The sequence below is a fragment of the Lepus europaeus genome, chromosome 11, assembly GCF_033115175.1.
Source record: "Lepus europaeus isolate LE1 chromosome 11, mLepTim1.pri, whole genome shotgun sequence".
Lineage (NCBI taxonomy): Eukaryota > Metazoa > Chordata > Mammalia > Lagomorpha > Leporidae > Lepus > Lepus europaeus.
The window spans coordinates 9,588,889-9,614,260 of NC_084837.1; the positions used below are offsets into that span (position 1 = coordinate 9,588,889).

The window sequence follows — 25,372 nt, forward strand, 5'->3', positions numbered from 1 at the left end:
CCTGGGTTCCTGACTCCAGCTCCCGGAGAGGCAGCAGTGACGGCTCAAGTGGTTGGGTCCCCGACAGCCAACACCACGTGGGCGCCGCGGAACCAGCAGGTGGGAGCTCTCTGTGCATCTGTCTCCCTGTTTCTCCAGTAAATCAAAGGAAAAACATTTAAGTGTGGGAAACAAACTTGTCAGAAAGCTGTCTTGGTCCCCCTCCGTGAGACGATCAGCTGAAGCCGTACATGGAACTGAACATCCCCCACACTGGAGCTGGGCCCTGCTCTCACCAATAGCCCACGGGGTGGGTGGGAGAATGGCTGTGCTTGGTAAGCGTGCTTTGCTCCGTGCAGTCGAAGAAGAAGATTTTGCTGGCCGTCCACCATGTGCTGTCACTGGACAGGCAGCAGGGGATCCGAGACAGAGGTGGGCCCTCCCTGCTCAGAGAACGAGAGACCCACGCACTCGGCAGGGCAGGTACTGACCACGGAGAGGGAACCGAGAGCCACTTCTGCCTAAGAAAATGCTGCTGAAACAGAGACGCAAAGGAAGGGTGAGTGTGAGCCACAGAGATGTCAGGGGGAGAGCGTGCCAGGCCCAGGACCTGCAGGTGCAAGGCCCCAAACTGCAGCGAGCCTAGTGAGGGGGAAACATGGAGAGCCCAACGTGGCTCTCGCACAGGTGAGTGAGGCCACAAGCACTAACACGTGCGACCTGCAAGGGAGCCATGAGCCACCGGTGCTGGGGCCTGAAGTTCTATGGGCTTCATCCTAAGTGTGTTACGGAGCCATGGGAGGGCTGTAAGATTTCATTTATGTATTTGAGAGGTAGAGTTACAGACAGTGAGAGGGAGAGACAGAAAGAGAGGTCTTCCATCTGTTGGTTCACTCCCCAAATGGCCACAATGGCAAGAGCTGGCTGGATTTTAAGCCAAGAGCTTCCTCTGGGCCCCCAACATGGGAGCAGGGGCCCAAGCACTTGGGCCATCCTCTACTGCTTTCCCAGGCCATAACAGAGAGCTGGATCAGAAGAGGAGCAGGCAGGACTAGAACCGGCACCCATATGGGATGCCAGCGCCACAGGTGGAGGCTTAGCCTACTACACCACATCACCAGCCCTGAGGGCTTCATTTTAATACTGTGTTTCCAAAATTTATTTTCTTGTGCTTGAAAGGTGGAGAGAAGGGGGAAAGAAAGAGAGAGAGATCTTCCATCCTCCAAACACCTACAACAGCCAGCAGGGCTGGGCCAGCCCAAAGCCAGAAGCCAGGAACCCCACTCGGCTCTTCCATGTGGGCGGCAGGGCCCAAGCACTTGAGCCGTCATTCACTGCCGCCCAGGAAGCATCAGCGAGAAGCTGGATCGGCAGCAGAGTGTGGGATGCAGGTGTCACAGGCAGCGGCCTAACCTGCTGCACCGTCAACCCCGCCCCTTTGGAGTTCACAGGGTCTGCTGCAAGTGCGCCTCTGTCATGTTAGGAGGTGCTGCAGGGGTGGCCGTGTGGAGGTGAGGGGCTTGGCAGGTGCAAGGTGTGTCCTCCCCTGGGCTGTGGGAGGCCGGCATAGGTGGTGAACAGAAGGCTGACAGAGGCAGGGCGGGCGGTGGTGCTAGGTGAACACGAGTGTGCCTCAGATGTCTTCCGAGAGGAACACGGTGCCTCTGCCGGGCACTGCTGGGTGGCAGAGAGAACCCACGGCCACCCTCCTCCATCAGGGAGCAGGCACTGTGCCACGCGCTCCTCACTCATCCCGCACTTCATCATGGGACTCCATGAGGGAAGAGCAGGCAAAGCTCCCCCGCCCCAGGTCACCCGTGGTCAGCAGCAGAGCCCGTCGGCCTCTGGGCCCCCTTCCTGTGCTCCCCGTCTGGCCCCCTGGGCCCTGCCTGTAACCCCTGCCTCCCTGCCTCCCACCCCCTTGCACACTCGAGGCACGCAGAGCCGGCTGTGGGGGAAGCAGCTGTTGGGTCCAGCACAGTGACTGCCTTCCCTGTTCCCTTTCCAAGAGGAAACCTCTTGGGGCTTCAGCTTTATCTCCAAACACATGTTTATCTTGGCTGTCGGCCCCTCCATGGCAAAGGAAAGGCTGCGACCAGCCCAGGGGGCCTGCCCCAGGGACTCCCTGGCCACGGGAAGCCTTCCATTTAATCAGCGGCTGTGCCAAGGTGGAGTGGAACCGGCCGGCCCGGCTTCTCCGGAGGCGCCCCACCCCGCCTGTGCAGCTGCTCCGTCCTGTTTGACTTTGTAACCATGGGGTACAGAAGACAATAGAAATATCTGGACTGTTATGAAATCAAGTCAGGGAAGGCAACGGGGACTTGGAGCAAGCGTTCCACGGAATTGGTTTTTCCAAAAGGAAAGCCGATCGCTTTTGTGGGGTAACAGCCTGCAACACCGTGGGAAAAGGGGAAGGAACTCCGTGCCAGGCCAGCAGCATCTTGTGGCTGTGCCTCCCCCAGCACCAATCCGCAAAGAGGCAGCCGCAGAGCCCTGCGCGGGAGACGGGGCGCAGAAGATGCGCAGGGGCGCCCCGGAGGAACGCCCTGACGAGACCGCGATTCCACCTGCCCATCATGGCAGTGCTGGGTGGGGAAGGGCTCCACAGGATGCCCCTCTGGGTCTCATAATGCAGCTGCTGAGCATCTGGCTCCCCTGGGCATGCAAGCCGGACCCCACCCCTCCACACACACAGCCAGTGGAGTTAAGCCCTCCTGTCTCTCTGGTGCTGCCAAGGCTTAGATCAGTGGTTCGCAAAGCTGAATCCCCAGAGAGCCTGTGAAAGCACAGCCTGCTGGGCCCTGCCCGAGGGTCCCTGCAGAGGGGTTGCAGGAGGCCCGGAATGTGCATTTCTAGCCCCTTCCCAGGTTTTGCTGATGCTCTGATCGGAGCTCACCCAGTAGCTGTTTCATCAAACACCATCACAGAGGGCCCAAAGGGCTGTCAGTGACACCTGCTGGGCTGGGGACACTGAAACCAGGATAATACGGCAGATCGGCCCATCGTTGTGTTAACTATCACAGAATACCAGAAACCAGGCAACTTAATAAAGAAGGGAGTTGTATTCCAGTTTCGAGGGCTCGAAGTCCGAGATCAGGGTCCCCCCTGAGCTGGTCTCTGGTGAGGGCCTCCCAGCAGTTGGTGTCACAGCAAACAGGTGCAAGAGGACGAGATTGCAAGACAGGAGGCCAGGCGAGGGCCAGGCTCACTGCTTTGATTACAACTCTCCTGGGAGACCTAGCTGGGGTCCCTTCCCTGGGCAGCTCCCTCCATGACCTAAGGACTCGCCCGTATCACCACACTGAGTAACCCCAGTGCCCTGCACCTGAACCCTCGGGGAGACACTCAAACCAGTGCAGTGCTCACAAGGATCGCAGGCCCCTACCTACGGGAGCTCCTTCCCTTTCACACCCACCCTGCCCATGTTAAAGATTAGGAAGGCAGAACCGAAGCACAAGCCAACCACCCAGGGACCCCTCGGGGTAGCAGAGCTGGGACCTGAACCAGGCAGTGACACCAGACCGTGCCCGGCCCCTGCCTCTCTTGATGACCAAGTTGCTGGAAAATCTGATGAGGTGGCAGGACGTGCGAGGCAAGCCCGAGAGCTTGGATGTGAGTCAATATCCTAGGGACTGCAAGTATCCACGTCCCCGTGCCCAGCTCAGTCACCATCGCTAATCTCCCACAGCTGTGGCAGGCACGGCTGTGGCAGGCTGCAGCCTCAAACCCAGAGAATGCGGGAAGTGACTTGCAAAGTCACATCCCCACTGCTTTGTGGGGAAAAAAAAGTAAATGACTGAGACATTTACACAGCAATAACAACACAGGGAGCTAGTCTATAATCACATCCTCCAGGTTTTAATGAACAAACCATAACAAGCAAATTAAGGACCCCTGACCCCAGCCTGGTCCTACAATGATGTAGGACCCACACCAGCTGCATCAGCATCACGTGGCCTCCCCAGACCCTGAATCTGAGCCCATGCAGGTGGAGCTGGCCACATGTGCCACGGAGACCTCCAGGTCACCTGCACGCCCAGGTGAGCTCACTCACCTGTCCAAACAGGTGCACTGGGCCCCAAGGGCTTGTCCCACCCTGAGACAGCACCCACCCTGGCAGCTCCGAAAGTGACCATGGTTGGCATGGGGGCCTCAGCATTTCTGGACACCCTGGCCGGCCAACGACACCACAGCTGGAGTCTCACTCCCAAACGTCACCTTACAGCAAGGCCGACAGCCACCCGTGGCAACGCCAAGTCCACCCCAGCAACCGCCTGCCCTTCTCCACTCTGTATGTCCTCTTTCTCACTGACCTTCACCTACACTCTGGAGTTCACTGCTAATGGTACAGAGGCGCCCCACGCCTTGCACCAGGGCGTCGGCTGCAGCGGTTCCCGGCTCTCAGTGAGCACGCAGTAAATACTCACTGCTCGGGAGGGTCTGTGAGGACAGAGACCCATCCTGACGACGGCACAGGTCACAAACACACGGAAGAGAAAAGGTAGAAATAATGAGAGGCGGCTCCATGCTTCTGAAAGCCAGACAGGAACGTGCACGGATGGGGCAGGATGGGCAGGCGTCAACGCTGTAGGCTCTGCAGCGAGTGAGCCTGGCCCCAGCTCCGTCACTCAGGAGTGGCATGATTTGGGGTGAGAAATGCAACCATTTGGACACTCAGTTTTCCCACCTGCTAATGGGAATAATACCTTGCTTAAAGATTGTTGGGAGGTGAGACAGCAAAGCAGGAAGGAGAGACCAGAACAGGACTGCCCGGGGTCAAGTCCTGGCCCTCATGAAGTGTTTCTTTGGAACATGTGTACTGTGCTGTGCCTCAGTGTCCCCGTGTGTACAATGGAGACTACAGCAGCGCCTCCCTCATACGGCTGTGAGGATGCGAGGAACTAAAGAGCGAAGTTCTCTGTGAATGGTGGCTGAAATGGTCACCAGCCCCAGCAGCACGGCACAGCGCGGCACTGGTCGTGAGCCGTCCCCGATCCCACATGCTGACCAGGGCAGGGCAGACGGCTGTGCTGGCAGCGAAACGCTTCAGCTTCCCCAGGCCAAGTTCAAAGAGGGTGTGCTGGGTGAGGTGCTCACCTGTGCTGATGCCCTCGGCCGGCTGGAGAGAGACGGGGGGTGTGAGGAGCAGGAAGGGGCTCCCCTTGTGGCAGACGGGGAGGAGGGGTCCCAGGAAGAGCTCTGGAACCGTGGAGAGGGGCGTCTTGCCCAGGCTTGGATGACCAGTGAGCCACCAGCTTCCCTGACCTGCCCAGGGCTAGGGCCCTATGGACAGACAGGGGCAGTGCAGCTCGGGGGAGGGCAGTCAAGGACACAGGTCGCTCTGCTGAAGTGTACCTGGCAAAGAAATCAGACAGGAACCCTGGGGAGGGGAGGGTGAGACTCCAGGTAAAATCTTTACCATGTCCTGCAACTTGTTGTCCCCTCAGTCATCCTAGATGGGGAGGGACAGCGAGCGGTAGCCTGCGCTGTGCGCATCTGGGCGAGTGCCCCACCGCGTGCTCTGCCCTGTGCCTACCCACTGCTCCGCACACAGGAAGGGGCCTGAGCTCCACCTGGGGCCCAACACTGGCTCTGGAGCTGCCGGCCCACACCCAGAGCTCCCCATCTGCATCCCAGGGCCAGGACCTGTGGCTCAGCTTGGCGAGGTCAGCCTGAGGCTGCCCAGTGCTCTGTGTGCCAGGGCAGTGAGCTGCAACCTGGCTTCAGGAACTGAGTCCTGGCCAAGCCTCAAAGCCAAGCGTCCACAAGTCACAGGCCACGGATCAGACCACCTCAGACCACAGCCACTGAAGACCAAAGCCCAGCTGTCACGAACCAGGCCTGCTGTCCATCACCTCCTCCTGCCCAGAGCGCCGCCGGCTCCACACAGGAGTCGAGTCTTCATTTTACAAGGGAGACTTCAAGTCTACAAACTCACAAGGACCACAGCAGCCTGGGGAACAGCCTGAGATACGCAAGCTGCAAACACCCCAGCTCGGATTCTGCAGCCTCGCTCACGTGCTACCCCAGAGATCAATCAGTCAGGGCAGCTGACCCCAGCTCTCTGCTCTGCGAGACCGATGGCTGCGTCGCCACTGGGGAACCGAGGTCTTAACCGGACTCTCACGACGCAGAGGAGGACCACGCACAACCCCACAGTATCAGCTCAACTCCGGTGAGCCTCAGCGCCCGTGTGGGCCAGTCTGGCCCTGGAGGCTACAGCAACACGGCACAGCCTCACAGTCTCAAAGGAAACCCACACAGGCGTCCTTGGCTCCACCTCCACACGTCTGGGACACTGACTGGGTTCCGACTCAGCCTGACAACATCCCCTAAAATGTCCCCTCTCCCACAGCCCAAGTCACTCTCCCAGCCAGCACCCATTCCTCTCCTTCCCTGTCCCTGCCCACCCCACCCAGGGTCCTGCACCCCCTGCACCTCCTCTCCCCCCACCCCTCCCAGGGGAGGCAAGCAGGAGGGTCCCCTTCTTTAAGGACTGCTCTGCGCTCATCCTGACCATTTCTTTCTTGAATAAAATCTCAAAAAGTGCTGAGACTCAAGCTCACAACCATTGTTGGGTGGATCCGATGCTCTTGTCCTTCCTGACTCAGCGTGATGTCCTTGAGGTCGAGGCACGTGTTAGGATTCTCTCCCCTCTGAAGGTGGGACAGCACTCCCCCATCTACACCACATCGCGTGCGTCCACCCACCCGCTGATGGACACCCGAGAGGCTCACATCCTCAGGCCACTGCCAACAAAGCCACTGTGAGTGTGCGTCTAGACACCTGTTCACGTCTCCTTCCACTCCCTCTGGGTGGACATCAGAAGCCAAGTTCCTGGGTCACGTTTTAGAGCCGTCGCAGGAACCATCACGCTGCTTTCCGTAGCCACTGCACACAGACGTCCCCGTCAGCAATGCCCCGGGGTTCCCACTGCACACAGACGTCCCCGTCAGCAATGCCCTGGGGTTCCCACGTCTCGACCTCCTCACTGATGGCTGTCAGCTTCGGTCTTCCGGGGATCAGTCGCTGCCCGGAGCCCTCGCAGTAGCCCTGACCGTCTCACAGATGAGACAGCGGAGCTGACGACCGGTGAGTCACACGAGGACAGTGCTGAAGGCAAGACCCGCACCCAGGTCAACCGTGGCGCCCAAGCTCAGACCACAGCGCTGCCTGTCTCCCCTTCCCGTGGGCGGCCCGGGGACGAGCTCAGCCTTCGCCGTGGGGACCTGCAGGGGGTGAGACTTGCTGTACAGGAAACCGAGGCGGGAGCCTTTGCCCGACTCTGTGCCTGAGACTTCCCGGGTCCACGCTGTGGGAGGCAGGAGGAAGGCCACTGCGGATGGCACTTCCTGCCCCTCCCCCAGGTGCAGGCTCCCAGAGGTCTTCCCGACTCAGTGTCCAAGCAGCATCTCACAGGGGCCCCATTCCCCTATTGTGAGTCAATCCCCTGCATTCGCGGCCCTCAGTGAGGGTGCTGCTTGTGTAACCAACCTCACAGGGGCTCGGCCTCACTGACTCAGGGACACAACGCGCCACGAGCTCACTGCAAAGTGCTCCTCTGGCCGAGGACCATCAAGGGACACGGTGGCTCCTCTGCTACTGTCACCAGGGAGCAGAGGGCGAGGGCCTGGCACCCACACCTCCCGCTGCATCCTGGGAGGGGTCCCCACTGCAGGGGCTCCTCGCCATCTGTTGGCGCACAGAAGCCGGGAGGCGCCCATGCCATGTTGCACCTGCTTGCCTGATCCGAAGGCCGAAGGCAGCTCCAGGCCCGCGTGTGAAGAACCCCGCAGAGTGGGCTGGCTGCTTCTGCGGCCTCTTGCTCTGCAGCCCACGGCTCCAGGCACGGCCGCGTGGTTTGCTGACGTCTGATTCCACAATGAGCATGGGTTCCCCATTCCCCAAGGGAGATGCCCACGTGGTTTCACCGTTTTCTAATCGAGCCATCATGCAGCCTTAGATAGGGCCCTGGCTGGAGGAACCCGAGAAGCTGAACTTGGCCCCCTGGGGCACCGGCTTCGGTCACGGACTTCCTGCCAGTTACGACTGAGCGGAGGGCTACCGCACGCGTGGGCACAGAGGACGCCTCGCCAGGCTGCAGGTTCCAGAAGCCCACATCCTGCATGGCTTCAGTGACCACACGCAGCCAGGCATGTGTACGTACACGTATGCGTGTGTAGCTCTGTGCACGTGTGTGTGTTCTCCACCCTGGCCTCTGTCTGCAGCGCGGAGCCCAATCATTAGGTGCACGGGCAGCAGACATCCAGCCCCTGTCTGTGTCTTCCACATGCCGGGGGCGTGACCCTCTCCAATATCCAGAGACAGCTCTAGGCGCCTTTTTGAGAAAATTCCCTCTATTGATGTTTCAAGTAAGCCTATGCAAGAAGGAACTGGCTTACAGAAATGGATACTTTTTTTAAAATTTTTTTTTGCCTTCCCAGAAACTCTATTAGACGAGAAATCCAAGTGGAATTTGTGGGCTGTGATGCCCTAAAGTTGACAGAAGGCCGCTTCCCTAACTCTTTTAAGTAGTTGGCTTATTTTTTTCTTTATAGTATGAGGAAGGCAGACCCTGCCAAAGCCGGGCCTCTGAAGGCCAGCTGCACGCATCTTTGAGTCCCCAAATTGAAACCTTTCGAAGAACCCCTCAAGCAGCACAGAGTGTGGGCTAAAGCATGATTCTAAACACCAACGGGACTCCTGACAACGGATGAATTTGCTAAACCCACAGGCCGTCTGGTTCGGGACAACTACCCCGTCATCAACGTTCAACCTTGGCCTTGGAACCCGCTTGGAGTCGACACAAAGCCCCAGTGTGCACAGCTTCAAGCTGAGGCCGCGAGAGCTTACTCACTCAGACCGGGGCAAATCTGAGACTACATTGACGTGTGGCGGGGTCACGTTGGGATAACCATGTCAGAGGTTTAACACACCCAAGGCAGGGACACACCGAGCATATGGAACCTGCCGAACATCAGAGCGGCACGGAGCTGCCTAGAACGTGCTGTGGGCACTGACGCGGGCCTGCAGCTGGGTGACCGCACACAACACCCGCCCTGTGACGAAGCATTGACTGTCGCATGGGTGTACACAGGTGGGTGCTTTGTGCTGATGCTTGGACGCACAACCCCCAGACACAGCATCAAAGAAACCCCGGGGCCACGGTGCACTGCAGGGCGTGGGTCTCTCCCTTGGCCCGAGAGGCTGACCGGGAGGGGCACACACCACCTCTGCCCGGCATCAGAGGGGAGCTCGGACAGCACAGCGCCAGCCCTGGGCGAGATCTGAACCCACAGCTCCGAGGTGAACATGGATCCTGCACCTTCACAAACTCGAAACTCCGGCATCAAGCCATCACGGGTCACGTGTAACCACCTGAAGGGCCGCTTCTGTGGGGTTACAAGGAGTGCCGAGATAAAGCGAAACGAACAAGAAAGCCCCCGGAGACGCAGGAACCCCAAGCTTCGGCTCAGCAGCAGAGCGCCTGAGTTTGTACCTCGAACACCACTCTCCAGCCTCCCTGGCAAACTTCAGGGCCCTCTTCTCCACAAACCCAGCACGACGGAGTGAAGACTCAGAGACAGAAGCCGCCTGCAGGAAAGCCAGACGCCCTGCGCGCCTGTCCCCCACGGGCACCCCCAGACCAAGGGCAGGGCTGAAACACAGCCCTGATGTTGCATTTTGGTATGTTTGCTTTTAGGCAGTAGAATTCCTTTCTCGCCTAAGCCCCAAATTATGATGGCACAGAGCTCACAACTTGTCTCCCTCCGTGACACACCCAGTGAATACACCCAAGGGGTCCAGCGCTGCACCCTCTCACCATCGCCCAGCACCGTTTGGCTTCCCGGCCTCAGGCACGCGGCTCCAACAGCCTGCAGAGAGACGGGCCTCGAGGGCAGCTGGCTAAGGCCCTGGCCGGGACACCCACACCCCACATCAGAGTGCATAGGTGTGGGTCCCAGCTCTGCACCCCGCAAGGCAGCAGGGATGGCTCCGCTGGACGGGTCCCCGCCACCCACACAGGAGACCTGCACTGAGCTGCCAGCTTCCAGCTTTGGCCTGGTCCAGCCCCAGCCATTGCTGCCGTCTGGGGAGTGAGTCAGCAGAGGGTATTCTCTCTCTCTGCCTGCCCCTCCCTCCCTCCTCTCCGTGGAATAAAGACACACAGAAGACACACAATTTCAAACGTAAATGGAGAAGGCTTCATTCCCAGTCCCAGCGGTCATGGCGGGCGGCCCTCCTTCCTCAATCCCCCTCCCCCCCCATGAAAGGCTCTCTGCTGGGAGGTCAGGCGCCACATCTCTGCAGCACCTGTCCAGGTGCTGTGGGTGACACAGGCCAGGGTCCTTCCTTGGGTGGAAGACCCCGCAGGCCCTGGTGCCCAGACCAGGCATGGAGACCCTCGCAGCACCAGCCTGGCTCAGGCACGTACCTGGGGGACAGCCCTACGGGGGCAAAGATCCGGGCTATCCCAGATCTAAGGCCCCGTGGCTCAGCTGGGCCGGCAGTCGGGGCAGGGGCAGCACGGACACCCGTGTCCGCCAACTGGGATGCAGGCGCATGTTTGGCCAGCAGGCGAGAGGAATGCGAAGGGCAGCTGTGGCCTGCACAGGTCCCGCCACCTGCCCATCCCCTCACCTCCTGGGACAGCAGGGAGCTCCCCAGGATGGCATCTCCATTAGGATTGAGGCAGTCAGCAAGTGCACAGACCAAAGCACGCGCCCTAGGAGGGAGGGGGGCGGCCCTCCGGCGGGGGTGGAGCCTCTGCAGAGCGCCTCCCACTGGACGGTCATCAGCAGAGCCCTCATGCGCTACCCCTACCGTCCTTCCCACTCCGGCGAGGCCCAAGGAGCCCTGGCAGAGCCTGGAGGTGGGAAGTGGGGGAGGAGGCCTTCCCCTGGGGTTTTTTCAACATGCATCCATTGGTCTGTTCGGTCAGGGCCTCCTAGGCACAGGGAGCTTGGTGAAGCCCCACTCTGCCGCATGCATGGACCCCTGGGAAGGCCAGACGAGAAGCCTCGCACCCCATCCTGCCAGCTGCCGTCCTGCCCCTGGTGAAAGCACACTGGTCCCCCTTGGGGATCCCATGTTGAATCTCTGTGAGAGGCACCACTGCCTCCCCAAGGACATACAAAGGGCCAAGGCCTCTGTCACCTCCATCACCCCTGCGCAGGTGGCTCAGGCCAAGGCCCCGGACTGTGAGCTGGGGACAGGTGGCTAAGGGGACAGAGGGAGGTCATGGCCCATGGCCACAGTCAGGCTCTACCACTACCTCTCTACATGGGGTCTGTGGCCTCACCCTTCTGAGCACCGCAGGTGCTGCCGGCATCCCTAGCCAGGCCCCCCAGCCTCTCCTGATCTACACCCCTTTTGCCCATTCCTCACAAGCAGGAGTTCACACTGGCAAATGGGCTGATGCCGGCTGGGTGGTGGAGACGGAAAGTACTCTTCATAGATCCCCAAAACCCACTCAGCACCTCAGAGCTCCCTCTCAGGTGTCACTCACATTTATCTCTGGGATCTAGGGCTTAGAGGCTTTACATATGTATGTATGTATTTATTTATTTGAAAGGCAGAGTTACAGAGAGAGAGAGAGAGAGAGAGAGAGAGAGAGAATGAATCAATCCTCTAGCAGCTGGTTCACTCCACAAGTGGCTGCAGTGGCTACCGATGGGCCAGGCTGTGGCCAGGATCCTGGTCCTCCATCCAGTCTCCCACAGGGCAGGCAGGGGCCCGAGGACGTGGGCCATCGTCTGCTGCTTTCGTGAGCACATGGCGGGGAGCTGGATCAGCAGCGGAGCAGCCAGGACTGAAGCCACCCCCGCAGGGGCAGGCTTACCCTGCTGCAGCACAACCACAGGTTACCTCTTGGGAGCAGGGACTGGGGAGTGGCACAAGGCAACCCTCTGCAGGCTGACTCTATCCTAATCCGAGTGCTGGTTTCCAGAGCACGGCTTACCTCGGTGCAAACGACACAAAGCCACTGAACCACATGCCCAAGGTCAGTTCCAAGGGCAAATTTCACGTGTATGTCACAATAGACAAAGATCAACATTCAAAACACGGCTATAAAACTGTGTCAATCAATAAATACAACTCAAAAAAAAAAAAAAAATCCCAGCATAGGCATACATCTGCAAATCCACCAAGATTTGTGCTCGTTACACTGTAGGAATCACGCCTCAATTTGGCTGCTGCCAAATTCCTCCACAGTGGGGACCCCAAAGCTTTGCTTGCTGTCCCCAGGTACCAGACACCCCACCTTCCACAGAACTCGGGGCAGAGCAGCGCACGCCCGAGCTGCAGCCAAGATTCCACAGCAGCCAGTCAGACTCAGCACCGGCAGCCCTGTCGATGGCACTCGGATTTTTCAGTTCTGGGCCATCAAAACAGAATAGCAAAGTAGACTGGATGCTGGACACCCAAATCAGAAACCGACTCGACAAACAGCCACCAGGAGCTCGGGCAGGGGCGGGAGGGGTGGCTCTGTGGGGACAGCCAGAGCCAGCTGCCCTGATCGGGGCGCTCGGCTGTCCAGGGAAGGATGACCCTGCAGGTGCACAGCTCAGGCACCCCCGGCTCGGCAGGCAGGGGCTCAGCTGAGGACGAGGGGCGTTTAAGAAATCGCGGTGGGGTGGCTGCGCCGTGTTGGGGACGCAGAGTGGCAGCCATGGGGGGTGGGCTCCAGGACCCCTTCAGATACCACAGTGGGAACACGCTCGAGTCCCTGACACGGATGGCAGGATATCCACATGGAACCAGCACGCATCCTCCCGTATACTCTAAGCCAGCTCCAGGTTACTTGGCATACCCGATGCGGTGCTAGAGCTGTCACACCACAAAGTACAACCCGATGTCAGTGTTCTGTGGAGGATGCCTTCTGCCATGAGTGATTTCAAACCATTTTGGAAAACAAACAAACAGAAGTCAAGAAAGTCAAAGAGCCCTGGTACATGAAGAGAGGTGGCAGGTTCCACAGAGCTCGCCTGAGGACCGAAGCCCTCACTCCCGACCGCAGGTCTCAACTCACCGACGGTGTCGCACGGTTCGTCTTTGTGGACGCAGAAGTCTGTCCTGAAAATCAACAAATAAACAGCGTCAGGTGCCTGCACTGGCGTAAAACACTGAGCCTGCTCAGTGGTCCCACGGTGTCACTGCTCGGAGGATGACAATGAGAGGCTGCTGCCAAGAGTAACACACCCGTGACATTCCCAAGGGGGCGAGCCCCACGACACAGACAAGCCCCTCTCACAGCCGACCTGTTCCACACGTGAGAGCGGCTGGAAGAACTCCTGCCAACAGCTGGGAAAGTGTGGGAAGGAGACGTCTGTGGAGTCATTGGCAGAGACGGCTTTCAGCCCAAATCACCAGGTGACTGGCTCCCCCAGGCGTGAGCGCGACACAAAAGCCACTTCTATAGTCTGTCCTCTGACTTCCCGGAACGTCCCAGTGTGAGGCTGTGGACAACCAACACAGCAAAGGCACCCAAGCCTGGGGCAGCCCCCGTGCTGCCGTCCGAGGCACTCCCAGCCTCTCTTCCAACAACAGAGTGTTCCCAGAATCGGGAGCCCGGCAAGGACAGTGACACCGGGCCTGGCGCTGCCCCCGCTGAGCCCTGCACCCACATTCTCATGGAGCCTGGAGACAGCACCTGCTCACCCGCACCTGCCAGAACACACACAAGCGCACGGTGGACTGGAAAGCTGCGTTCTGAAGCCACCTCTCCTTTTTGTTTTTATAAATCTCCCGAGAAGGAACACGGGATCAGCCAGACAGGAGTGATCCGAGCCAAGCCATGCTGTGCCGTGGGAGCCCTGGGTCAGGCCATGCCTCGGCCCCTCTCGGTGGGTGACATCACCCCTTCTGACCCCTATCCCTGCCCCAATTCCTCCCCTGCCCCCGGGCGGCCCCCGTTCCCAGGAAGAATGACCCGCAGTCACAGTGGGCAACCACGGGGCCCTCACCACCACTGTCATCCCCACCTCTCCCAGGCACACCCCACAGCCGGCCTGCACCCTGCAGGCCCCTGGGTGCAGCAAGCCCTGTGTGACCCCAGCCTTGGCTCTGCTTCAGGGATGGGGACGGAATCAGGAAGACCCCCCCCCCACCCACTCACACCCTCAGATCCCGGATGTGCAGGTCCAAAGCTTCCACTCGGGCACCTGAGGTACAGAATCCCAGCGCCAGGCCACTGCCTGCAGCCTGAGTCAGTCCAGCGGGCAGCCTGCCCACCCCGCAGGTGACAGCGACCGCATGGAAGCTGTGGCCCGCAGAGACACAGACAGGAACTCCGAGCCAGTCACGTCGGCAACTTGCGTGGGTTTTGCTTAGGGGAAATTTTATCTTCTCATAACACAGATGTATTTGGTAAACAGTTTCTGGCCGATGTATTTTTATTATTGACAAAATTCACATGTATGTACGGGGTACAGTCGATGGAGTGCAATGTGATCCCCGTAAACACTGCAACACGAAGAAGTCAAGCTCAGGCCCCGATCCATAACCCCCCACCACCACCAACAATGACGTTTCTATGGCAACAATGTTTCCTCTCTGAGCACAGCTCAAGTGCACGTCCCCGTCAACGACGGCCACCACGCTGCCCGGCAGATCCCAGAACTCCATCCAGGTGATCACAAAGGAAAACGTAAACCCAAGGGGACCCCGTGGACAGGGAGAGGGAGCTGCGTGCCTTAACTCTCTGCTAAGGACTCCCACTCAGAGGAAGGGTGAGCAGGTGGAAGTGGGAGGGAGCCGCCTGTTCCCAGAGACAGCAGAGGTGCTGGTGGTGGTGGTCACAGCAGGTGGGCTCGATCTCAGGTTTGCTTTGGATGCTCTCCCCACCCTCTCAGCCAGACACAGACGGGCTGCGGAGGAACCCTGGGGCGCTGGGTCCGATAAGGAGCCAGAGGCCAAGCTGTGCCAGGTGCTGAGGCCCCTCTGGAACCCTCAGCCTCTGCACAGCCCCCAGGTCCGGCCACACTGGGGTCTTTCCAGCCCCAGACACCACTGCAGATGAGCTAACCTCTTGTGCTGGGCATGATGATGTCACACTCCCACCCTCCACGGGTGCTGCCCGTCGTCTGGGAGACGATACTCCTGCACTCAGCCCAGGTGGAAGAAGGCACCCTCCCATCAGCTGGTCCTAGGCTCAGGATCCAGGGATGCTGTGCCCGGAGCAGAGCCTGGCCAGTGTGACCTCCCACTGCTCACAGGGATTATTCTGGGATGGAGTGCTTGCTTTTCAAGAGCAGTAGCTGCCCAGCACCCACCTCCCTGCCAAAGCATCAGCTCGTTATCATAGCAGCCCAGGGAGCCAGGGCTCTCCACCCGTAATGACTAAATGCTGCCACTGGTCTACCTTGGCGTCAGCCGGCTCTCAGCTCCAGTGCTACCTCCCTGTCCCCACAGGAGCTCTGCAGTTTTACAGCAGCCAGGACCCCGAGGGCAGGGTTCTGAGCTGCCAGCAGCCCAGCAGCTCCACAGAAGCAGGTGAGAAGAGTCAAGGCTGCTTAGGTAGGGGTGGGCGTTGTGGCAGAGCAGGTAAACCCGCCACCTGTGATAATGGTATCCCAAGTGGCTGCCAGGTTGTGTCCCGGCTACTCCACTTCCAGTCCAGCTCCCTGCTAATAGCCTGGGAAAAGCCCTGGAAGATGTCCCTGGTGCTTGGGGCCCTGCCACCCATGTGGGAGACCCAGAAGAATCTCCTTGCTCCAGCCTGTCCCACTCCTGGCCATTGTGACCATAAGGGGTGTGAACCAGTGAATGGAATACCCCTCTCTCTTCTCCCTCTCCTCTCTCCTACTGTAACTCTGATTTTCAAGTAAATAAATGAATCTTAAAAAAAAGATTGCTCAGGTAGCTGGCAGGTGCCAGAGAAATGCATAACGAGAATGTGGGCTCCTGGGCCAGCCACAGGCCCTGTCCCTGGATGGGAACACCTCCCAGCCCCCAGCCCCCAGCCCCCTCAGCCAGAACCCTGCCCATAGGATCAGGGACTAGCCCCCCTCCAGAGCACTGAATTAGAAAATATTTATATGTATTTTAATCAGGTAAAGTACAGGTAACATAAGATTTACCACGGTGACCATCAAGCAGACAGGTCGGGGGGGGGGGGGTTGTCGCTGCATTCACTTAGACATCATTACCTGCTGAAGTCACACCCACCACCTGCTGACCCCCAGCCCCCAGCCCCCGCCCTACAGCCGTGGCAAACCCCTTCCCACTCCCTGTCTCCCTGACTGCACCCTAAGAGCCTCCCGGAAGTGGACTCATTGAGCATTTGTCCTCCGTGCCTGGCTTACTTCATTTCCCACTATGGCCCTCCCTGTCCATCCGGGTCGCACACGCCCATGTCAGAAGCCCAGGCCCAGGACTGACTGGTAGCCTGCTGCGGCCTCTGTTACGCACCCCGGGCAGCTTCCACCTGCTGGCTGTTGGACATGAATGAATGCTATGAACACAGGAGTGCAAACACCCTGCTGAGACGCAGCTCCAGTCCTTTGGGTACCCGCCCAGTGGTGGGATTGTCGGACGATACAGCGTCTCTGTTTGTACCTTGTTCAGGGCCATCATGCTCTCCACAGCACCTGTATCACAGGTGTGCACAGTGTCCCGGTTTCCCCACAGCCTCCCAACACTTACTCCCTGATTTTTGTTTTTAAATAGGAGCCATTCTAACGGATAGAAGGTCTAGAGGAGAATGTTTTAGGCAGCAAATGTTTCATTTGTGTTAAATGAGCCAGTAGGAGGCAGGAAAAGACACAGACAAGAAAGTCCACCAGCCAGGGCTCTGGGCCAGGCACGCATTCCCCTCTGCTGATGGCTTTGGTAAAAGGGCCGACCACAGGCGGTGTCCACACTTGCTGGTACCACTACTGCCCCTGGAAAAAGTGCTGTTATTCCCAAGTCAGGACCATGTGCGACACCCCAGTGCCTCCCCACCCAGGCAACGAAGCACAGAGCAGCAAAGATGGGTGGAGGAAAAGTGCCCTTATTAACATTTTTTAATAAAATATCACAGTTTATACATATATTTTTCTAAAATTCCCCAAGTATCTTTTTTAAAAGACTTTTTTTTTATTTGAAAGCATTATATAGAGAGAGGTAGAGACAGAGAGAGACAGAGACAGAGAGACAGAGAGAGAGACAGAGACAGAGAGACAGAGAGAGAGAGAGAGAGAGAGAGAGAGAGATCTTCCATCCGCTGGTTCACTCCCTAAATGGCCAGAGCTGAGCCGATCCGAAGCCAGGAGCTTCTTCCGGTCTCCCATTCAGAAGAGGGGCCCAAGGCATCCTTCTCTGCTTTCCCAGGCATATTTTCAGGGAGCTGGATTAGAAGTGGGGCAGCTGGGACTTGAACTGGTGCCCATAAGGGATGCCAGCGCCGCAGGCTGCGGCTTTAATCTGCTGAGCCATCGCGCCGGCCCGTTTACACATCTTACGCACTGTGTATAAACACACTTTCCAGGCTGGGAGCTGGGGAGTTCAGCTGCATCAGACAGAAATGCATTACTTATAGCTCCCCCCACCTGGAAACTCAGTCCTATTAATTTATGGTCACACACAGACAACAGCTCCTGCTTGTTCCCAAAGTCCACGCTCGGACTCCAACGCTGCAACCTGGAGAGCAGTCCACAGGAGAGCCTTGAGTGCCAGCAGCCTCCGGCGGCTGAGCACAGTGGCCAGTGCTTGTGGGGAAGGTGGCAGCTGGGGTCCTGGCACTCACTGGACTGGGCAGGCACAGATCTACAGCCCGAGCCAGGGTGCTTGTCCCTGGGCCCTCAGTGCCTGTGGTGCACTGGCCAAGCCACAGGCAATGAGAATTCTTAGGCAGACTGCTGCTGCTTTTTTTTTTTTAAGATTTATTTATTTATCTGAAAGGCAGAGTTAGAGAGAGGCAGAGGCAGAGAGAGAGAGAGGTCTTTTATCCGCTGGTTCACTCCCCAACTGGCCGCAATGGCTGGAGCTGCACCCATCCAAAGCCAGGAGCCAGGAGCTTCTTCCAGGTCTCCCACTCTGGTACAGGAGCCCAAGGCCTTGGGCCATCTTCCACTGCTTTCCCAAGCCATAGCAGAGTGCTGGATCAGAAGTGGAGCAGCCGGGACTCAAACCGGCGCCCATGTGGGATGCGGGCACTGCAGCCCCAGGACAGACTGTTTCTAAGATGCCCCAGCATACATCGGGTGGCACCTGTGGAGGCGGCCAGTGGCCTCACATGGGCTCTGCAGCTACAGAGCACAATCCGGTCCTCTGAGGCTGGTGACTGAGAAGCCACCTACAGGCGTCAGTGGGCAGCCGGCAGGTGCCTGGCAGTGCCCTGTGGATGCCCTGGGTTTGCAGCACGGAGCTGCACAGCGTCCCCAGCTGGCTCTGGGGGGTCACTGGGCTGGGGCTTTGCAGCTCATGGACCAAGAGATGCAACTAACGAACCTTTCTTCCCCAAAATCCAACTGTTAAATGGGATTAAGCTCCTCACAGGGCCAGGTTTCTTCAAAGGTAAGGAAAGGATAGTTTCCCTTCCATAACTTCACCCTAAACTCGGGAAAAGAAACTTTGTACTTAGGGAAACAGTTTCTTTAAATTAAAAACAAACAAACCCTAGGGGCCAGCCCTGTGGCACAGAGGGATAGGATTAAGCCACCACCTGCGATGCCAGCATCCCATATGGGTCTGCTTCTGCTACCGTGCCTAAGAAAGCAGGGGAAGATGGTCCAAGTTCTTGGGCCCAGATAAAGCTCCTGGCTTCGCTTGGCCACTGTAACCATTTGGGGAGTGAACCAGCAGATGGAACATTCTCATTTCTCTCTCCCTCCCTACCTCCCTCCCTCCCTACCTGTCTCCCTCTCTCTCCCTTTAATTACCTTTCAAATAAATCATAAAATAAATAAATAAATAAAAGCACTTTCAAAAAAAGTAGTTTTAGGACCTTGGTGACACTCAGCGTTACCAACGTTACGAAAGTGTCCCTCAGGGCACACATGGAGCAGCCACAGACACACCTGTGGCGTTTGTCCTAACCCCAGCCCCTGTGAATGTGACCATGGAGCCCAGTAAAGACCTGGCCACACTGGGCTACGGTGGCCCCAGTCCAACAGCCGGTGTCCTTCTTGGAGGAGTTTGCACAGAGAGACACACGCAGGTGAAGGCCGTGGGACAACGGAGCAGAAACGGAACGGGCACATCTACAGCCAGCGCAGGCCACACATTGCCGGGAGCGGATGGAGGAAGAACCCAGCCCTGGGGCCTGCAGGGAGAGCGGGCCCCTCCAGCTCCCCAGTTTGGGACCTCCAGGCTCCAGAACGGCGAGGGGTAAGTTCCCGCAGGTTTAAGTCTCCTGCTTGGTGTTCATTCGCTATGGCAGCTAATGGGGCGGCACCGCCTCCTGGCTCAGAGGCTGCCGGTGACGCACGCTGTCACCATGGGGCCCCGGCTTCCCTCAGTCCAGTCCTGTGGCCTTTAACGAAGCTCGGCTCGGCTCCCAGCTTCCAACAGAGGCTCCACGTGGCCCCCTGCCATTGTCCAGTGTGCCCGTGGGTGGCCAGCATGCAGGCAGGGCCACCACGGCACACGCGTGTCTGCGTGGCCTCTTCCCCCACGGGGTGCTCGTGGTGCCCGCACTCCTGGAAGCAGCTTCGCCAGAGGCCAGCTCTTCCCAGGGAGCGTTTTCATCAGGTGGTGGGGAGACATCACAGGGGAATTTTCACGCGCAGTTGGAAGACTTGGTCACCCTAGGATTTCAGCATTTTTCCTAGAGCAGTACCAGCTAATGCGCTGAGCCGGGCACCATGGCGAGGGCTGCCCATGCACTGAATCCCCCCCACCAGGCGGTGGATTCCTCCATTAACCCGTCACTGACCAGGACACGGACGTGCAGGCAGAGGCCCGCAGTCTGACCTCCTCTGTGGGCCCCACACGACGACTGTCCCCTCCCACGCATCAGCCACGGGCCACGCCCGCCCACTCGTACCTGGTCACAAACACGGCGGCGTCCACAGGGGGCGTGTCGTCCTTCCCGCCAGGAACCTGGTTGCTGCCCAGGTAGCGCGCGCCCCCATACTCCTCGTTTTGCCAGTGACAGAAGCTCTCCAGAGACCGCTCGCCGTGGTGCCCGATGGACAGCTTGGCCTGGAGGACATCGGGGAACAGTTAGAGAAGTGGCCACTCGGGGAAGCAGAGCTCACGCCCAGCCTGCGGACACTGAGGTGGAAGAAGCCGCCCACTGAGTCATCCTGCAAGGACCCACTGCGCCCACACCAAAGACAGAACCAGCGGGCAGGTGGCAGCGACAGAGAGGCCACCCTGAGACTTAGGGCTAAGGTCAAGTGACGAACGTTTTCAGAGAAAATCCTTTCTCTCTGCAAGCAGAACAGTGCCCCAAACTAAGCTGCCTCCCTCAAGGTCAAGTTCATCACTGGACTCTGTGGGTCAGTCTGCCCTGGGGGAGGGCACCACGTGGAAAAGACCAACACTTCTCTGAATCCACACTGGAGAAGAGACCAGCATAGCAACAGAGGGAAGCCACAGGTCCGAGGACCTCAGGTGGAGACCTGAATGTGTGTGGATCCCACTTGCTGCAGGAGTGGAGGGCAGAGTGGGAGCCACATGTGAGACCTTCCCGGGTGGAAGAGAAGGCGCAGGATCTCGCTGCTCGGTTCCCTGAGGTCCTACACCGCCCAGGCCCACACTACACCCCTAATATGGCCACGCACAGAGAGTGAGCAAGACATACAAGGGATTCTCAGAAAGTCCACAGAAGCATAGAACATGAAAACACTATACACGGATTCCCAATTGTTTGGCATTAAAGTCAACTTATCTTTTAATTTCTGCAGACAGTGTGGGGTACCCTCGCCTGACCCCAGGAGCCAGGGGGATGCTCTGAGGCCAGCCACGCTGCCCATGCACTCACAGGTGTGGGGTACCCTCACCTGACCCCGGGAGCCAGGGGATGCTCTGAGGCCAGCCACGCTGCCCATGCACTCACAGGTGTGGGGTACCCTCACCTGACCCCGGGAGCCAGGGGGACGCTCTGTGGCCAGTCACGCCGCCTGCACACTCAGCAGGTGTGGGGTACCCTCTCCTGACCCCGGGAGCCCGGGGACGCTCTGCGGCCAGTCACGCCGCCTGCGCACTCAGCAGGTGTGGGGTACCCTCTCCTGACTCCGGGAGCCCGGGGACGCTCTGAGGTCAGCCACGCCGCCTGTGCACTCAGCAGGTGTGGGGTACCCTCTCCTGACCCCGGGAGCCAGGGGACGCTCTGCGGCCAGCCACACTGCCAACACACTCAGCAGGTGCAGGGGTGTGGGGGAGGGGGGGAACTCACCGGACGCTGCTGCAGCAGCACCAGCTTGGTGACCTGGATGTTGACCTTAATCCCAAGGCTCTGGTGCTGAAACATGTTGTACACCTGCCAAGACAGGGAAAAAACACACAGACAGGAAAAACAAAGTAAACACCCTACGTAGAAACTTGCAACAGAGGAAAGAAGCCGGGTACGAATTAAGGCCGTCAGACCATCCAACGTTAAAATACACCAGTCCCAAAAAGACGAACACCACGTGTTTTCCCTGATGTGCAGTAACGAACAGAGCACCCAAAATGTGAGGTCTGGGCGTGAGGTGGACAGGCTGAGATTCGACGATTGTCTCCAGCCCTTGTCTCCACGTGCTTTTTTCTCCTATTTATTGAACTCTGTACTTAGCGACTTAGTGTAGGGTCAATCTTAGGATCATCAGGAGGAGATCATTGCAAAAAAAGAGGGACTGAGAGTGGAAGGAGGAGGGAGGGTGTGGTGGGAAGTCTCACTATCATCCTAAATCTGTATAAATACATGGAATTCACTCACCTTAAAAAATGTTAATAAATAAATAAATCTGTTAGGGGAAAAAGATGCTAAGGACAGGGAAAGTGGCCGATGCTGTGGCATAGTGAGCTAAGCCTCTGCCGGCAGCGCCATATGGGCACTGGTTTGTGCCCGGCTGCCCCTCTTCCTATCCAGCTCTCTGCTTAGCCAGGAAAGCAGTGGAAGATGGCCCAAGTGCTTGGGCCCCTGCACCCATGTGGGAGCCCTGTTTGAAGCTACTGGCTTCAGATTGGCTCAGCTCCGGCCATTGCGGGTGTTTGGGGAGTGAACCAGAGGATGGAAGATCTCTCTCTACCTCTCAAATAAATAAAATCTTAAAAAAAAAAAAAAAAAAACGAACAGGGAAAACTGAATGGGACTCTCTTCCATAATCTGCTCACTTTTTCTGAAAATCAAAACAGTTCTAACATAAATTCCATTCATGAAAACTGTAATACTTTAAAATTTAATATTGAAAGTACAGCTTGTGTTCGTCCAGTACTACAGGAAAACCTACAGAAGCCTAATTATCTGTAATTCAAATTCCAATGTTCTCAGGTGAAGTTTTATTGTTGGAACAAAAAAAGCACAAATATGTGAGAAACACAACCTGGATTTTATTAAAAAGAGGCTTTCTGAGACCAAAATCTCCCTTTAAAGGAATTCCCCCAAAGAAAAATGCATCACAGAAAACTCTGGATAGACACAGACACGTGTGCACACGGAGATATGCACAAGGGTACGTGTGGACGCAGACGTGCAAAGCTGGGACCAACGGCTTTCAAACGATGTCTGAGCGGCTGCAGGGGACCTTCAGTGGGGGAAGGGGAGGCCGAGGCCACTGCACGCAGCCTGCTCCATCTCCAAGCCTCCCCAGAGCCCCCTGAGGTTCTCCCTCTGCCGGCTGCTACGGGGAATCCCAGGAAAGAGGCCCCCAAAAGAGACAGGAGCAGCTGAAGACCCACAACCCTCAACGAGGAGCTGGCTGGAACGTAGCCTGTGTAGCCAGGAGGGCCATCCCCCTGCCATGTTCCAGAAAGTTCTCTCTCTAACCAAGGTCGTCCCTGAGACAAATGAGAAAGGGAAGGGGACGCGTCCTTCTCGGTCCTGCACCCCGGTCGGTGACGCTCAGCTCCAAGGACCTCAGCATCAAGAGGCCAACGAGGAATCAAGTGGACAGGGACAGATCCTCCCTGGTTCCTTTTCCAAGTATGGGGGCGGTGGGCAGGGGACAGAGGCTGAGACACACAGGGGACGGGACAAGCGCCTCCCCAAGCCTCTGCAGGGTACTCCCCCACACAGGGCTGTGGAGAACTGCCCAGCAGGTGTCAGAACTCCACTCGGGTTGTGCCATGGTCACGCCATCAGTGAGCAGCGAGAGCAGCAGAGGGGTGGCCATTGCCAGGGTCACTTCAGGCCAAGCGGAGCTGCTCAGGGACCCAGCGCTCAGCCCACAGCTGGGGGAGCGGGCACAGTGTTCAGGCAATCTGCGTGACAAAGGAATTAGCTGTGTCGCACGGCATCGAAACCTGCTCGTAGCATTCCAGAAAAATCTATCTCGGTGTGACTTACTCTCTCCCAGGGGGAAAAAGAGAACTCATTCAACTGCTGCGTTCTCACTCCCCCCACCACCAAAAAAAAAAAATCTTTTCTTTGCTCAAGAACCAAGCACCCTCAAAAACAAAGTGTGAGAAATCCTCACAGCCAGGCGACATCAAGGAGACCTCGTGAGGAAATGTCACATGGTCTTCTCGCTGGGACTCGGAAGAAAATCTCGACGCTCCGTGGACTTTAACAACTGTGTGTCTGCCCTGCTGCTGATGGTGACAGAGGTATTGCACTAACGTAAGACGGTACTAACACAGAAGCATGGAATGAGTGCAGGCGTGGGAGCCGGGCCACGGAGTGGGTTGGGGAGGCCCACGTCCCCCAAGCTCCAACGCAGAGCACAGGGCAGGGCGGACACACTCGGTCACCCCTCCGGGCCCTTCATCCAGGAACAGCCTCAGAGCACCAGAGCCAGCCGCACAGGCACGCCCGCCATCTTCCGGCTGCTTTTTCCCATGGAAACTCATACTCTGCTCGGCCGAGCCCCGGAGGCCACCTGGTGTTCGGAGAGACACCCGGCTGGGCGTGGAACAGTCTGGCCAATCGCATGGACATCCTGCCTCCTTGTCCAGCTCTGGCTGCGTGTCAGCGAGCGCTCAGAGCCCGGCTGCGAGCCGGGTGGACCTGCTGCCAGCAGCACACAGCGGCAACATGGGGACGCAGTTGGCAGCCAGGGAAGGAGGGCAGGTGGGTAGGAGCTGCTCATCCCACCGGATTTTCACAAGCCACCCCCACCCTTGTGACCCTGAGCTTGCCTAGGACAGAGAGGGACTTGTGGCTGGACACTCAGGTCCCACACAGACCACCAAGAGCCCGGACAGGATGGGGCTGCTTTCTGCGGCACAGCGCCTCCGAGTGGCACCTGTCAGAAACACAGCCTGGGGAATCACTCGGGGCTTCGACACTGCTAGTGTCTCTGGTCACCAGGGAAGCCGCTGTCATTTCATGTGGACACTGAGTAAAACAGTCGTTTCCGCCCAGGCACAACTTGCCTGGAACGTCCCGGGGTTTTCATGCCCTTCCCCGGTCACCAAAGAAGCCGTAAAACAACCGAAGCTCTGTCGGGTCCCTGAGGGTTCCTGGTGTCGGCACCACATGCTTCCGTCTGCAACTTGTTCTTTCAAACATTCCTGCTCCCGTGTCTGTCCCCGCTGCCCCAGCCCAGGGGCAATCGGCTGCAGGTTGTGTGGAAAGGCCCCCGGCACAGCCAGATAAGCTGCAGCCGCCCGCCCAGCCTATCATCCTAACCCACCTGCAGGACAGGTGGGTGGCGCTCAGCATGGCCTTGTGCGCACAATCTCCAGAGCTCTCCTCTTGCCAAAGTGCAACCCTGCACCGCCCCACTCCTCCAAGCCCCAGCCCCTGGCAACCACACCACTCCAGGGACCTCCCACCTGCACAATCTTGCTTCACTCAGCACAGCACCAAGGGCCAGTCACAATGCTGTGTCCCGATGAACTTTCTTCCCTTTTCAGGGCTGAGTAGTATTCCACTGCACACAGGGACCATGTTTGGCTGCCCACACAGCCGTCAATGACCTGGTCACTTCCACCTTCCGGCCACCATGATTGCTGCCATCACAGACCTGGGGGGTGCAAATGTCCCCAAGACGCTGCTTTCCTCCACATGGGAGGTCATTCGAGCCCACCTCTGGGGCACGGCCTGACTGTGTGTGCTTGTTTGTTTCCCCAGAGTACCTACTGCTGTGTCCACTGAAGAACAATTTCTCCCATGGGGTGAGCTCTGGGGAAAGGCAGGGGCCCTCACTGCACGGTGGAAACCAGAGTGGGTGCAGCCTCAATCTGCCCGGCCCAGCAGTCCAGGAGTAGGGGGGCAGAGGCTGTTCTGGGGAGCCCTAGGGATTTGACCCCTGCAGGCAGGGCTGGTAGGAGGAGGGGCAGTGGCCGTCAGCACCCAGCAGTGCCCGATAGACCTGAA

The 25,372-nt window shown here is 58.1% G+C and overlaps 1 protein-coding gene across 1 annotated transcript in view; it reads right to left on the reverse strand.

Moving 5' to 3' along the window:
- ADAMTS17 (ADAM metallopeptidase with thrombospondin type 1 motif 17) overlaps window positions 1-25,372 on the reverse strand; it is a 266,125-nt gene that overhangs the window by 180,622 nt on the left and 60,131 nt on the right. The window contains exons 5-7 of the mRNA XM_062204548.1: window positions 21,308-21,391; window positions 19,952-20,109; window positions 13,013-13,056 (exon numbers count right to left, since the gene is read on the reverse strand). Coding sequence (XP_062060532.1) covers window positions 13,013-13,056; window positions 19,952-20,109; window positions 21,308-21,391 — 286 coding nt within the window. The remainder of the gene's footprint in view (window positions 1-13,012; window positions 13,057-19,951; window positions 20,110-21,307; window positions 21,392-25,372) is intronic.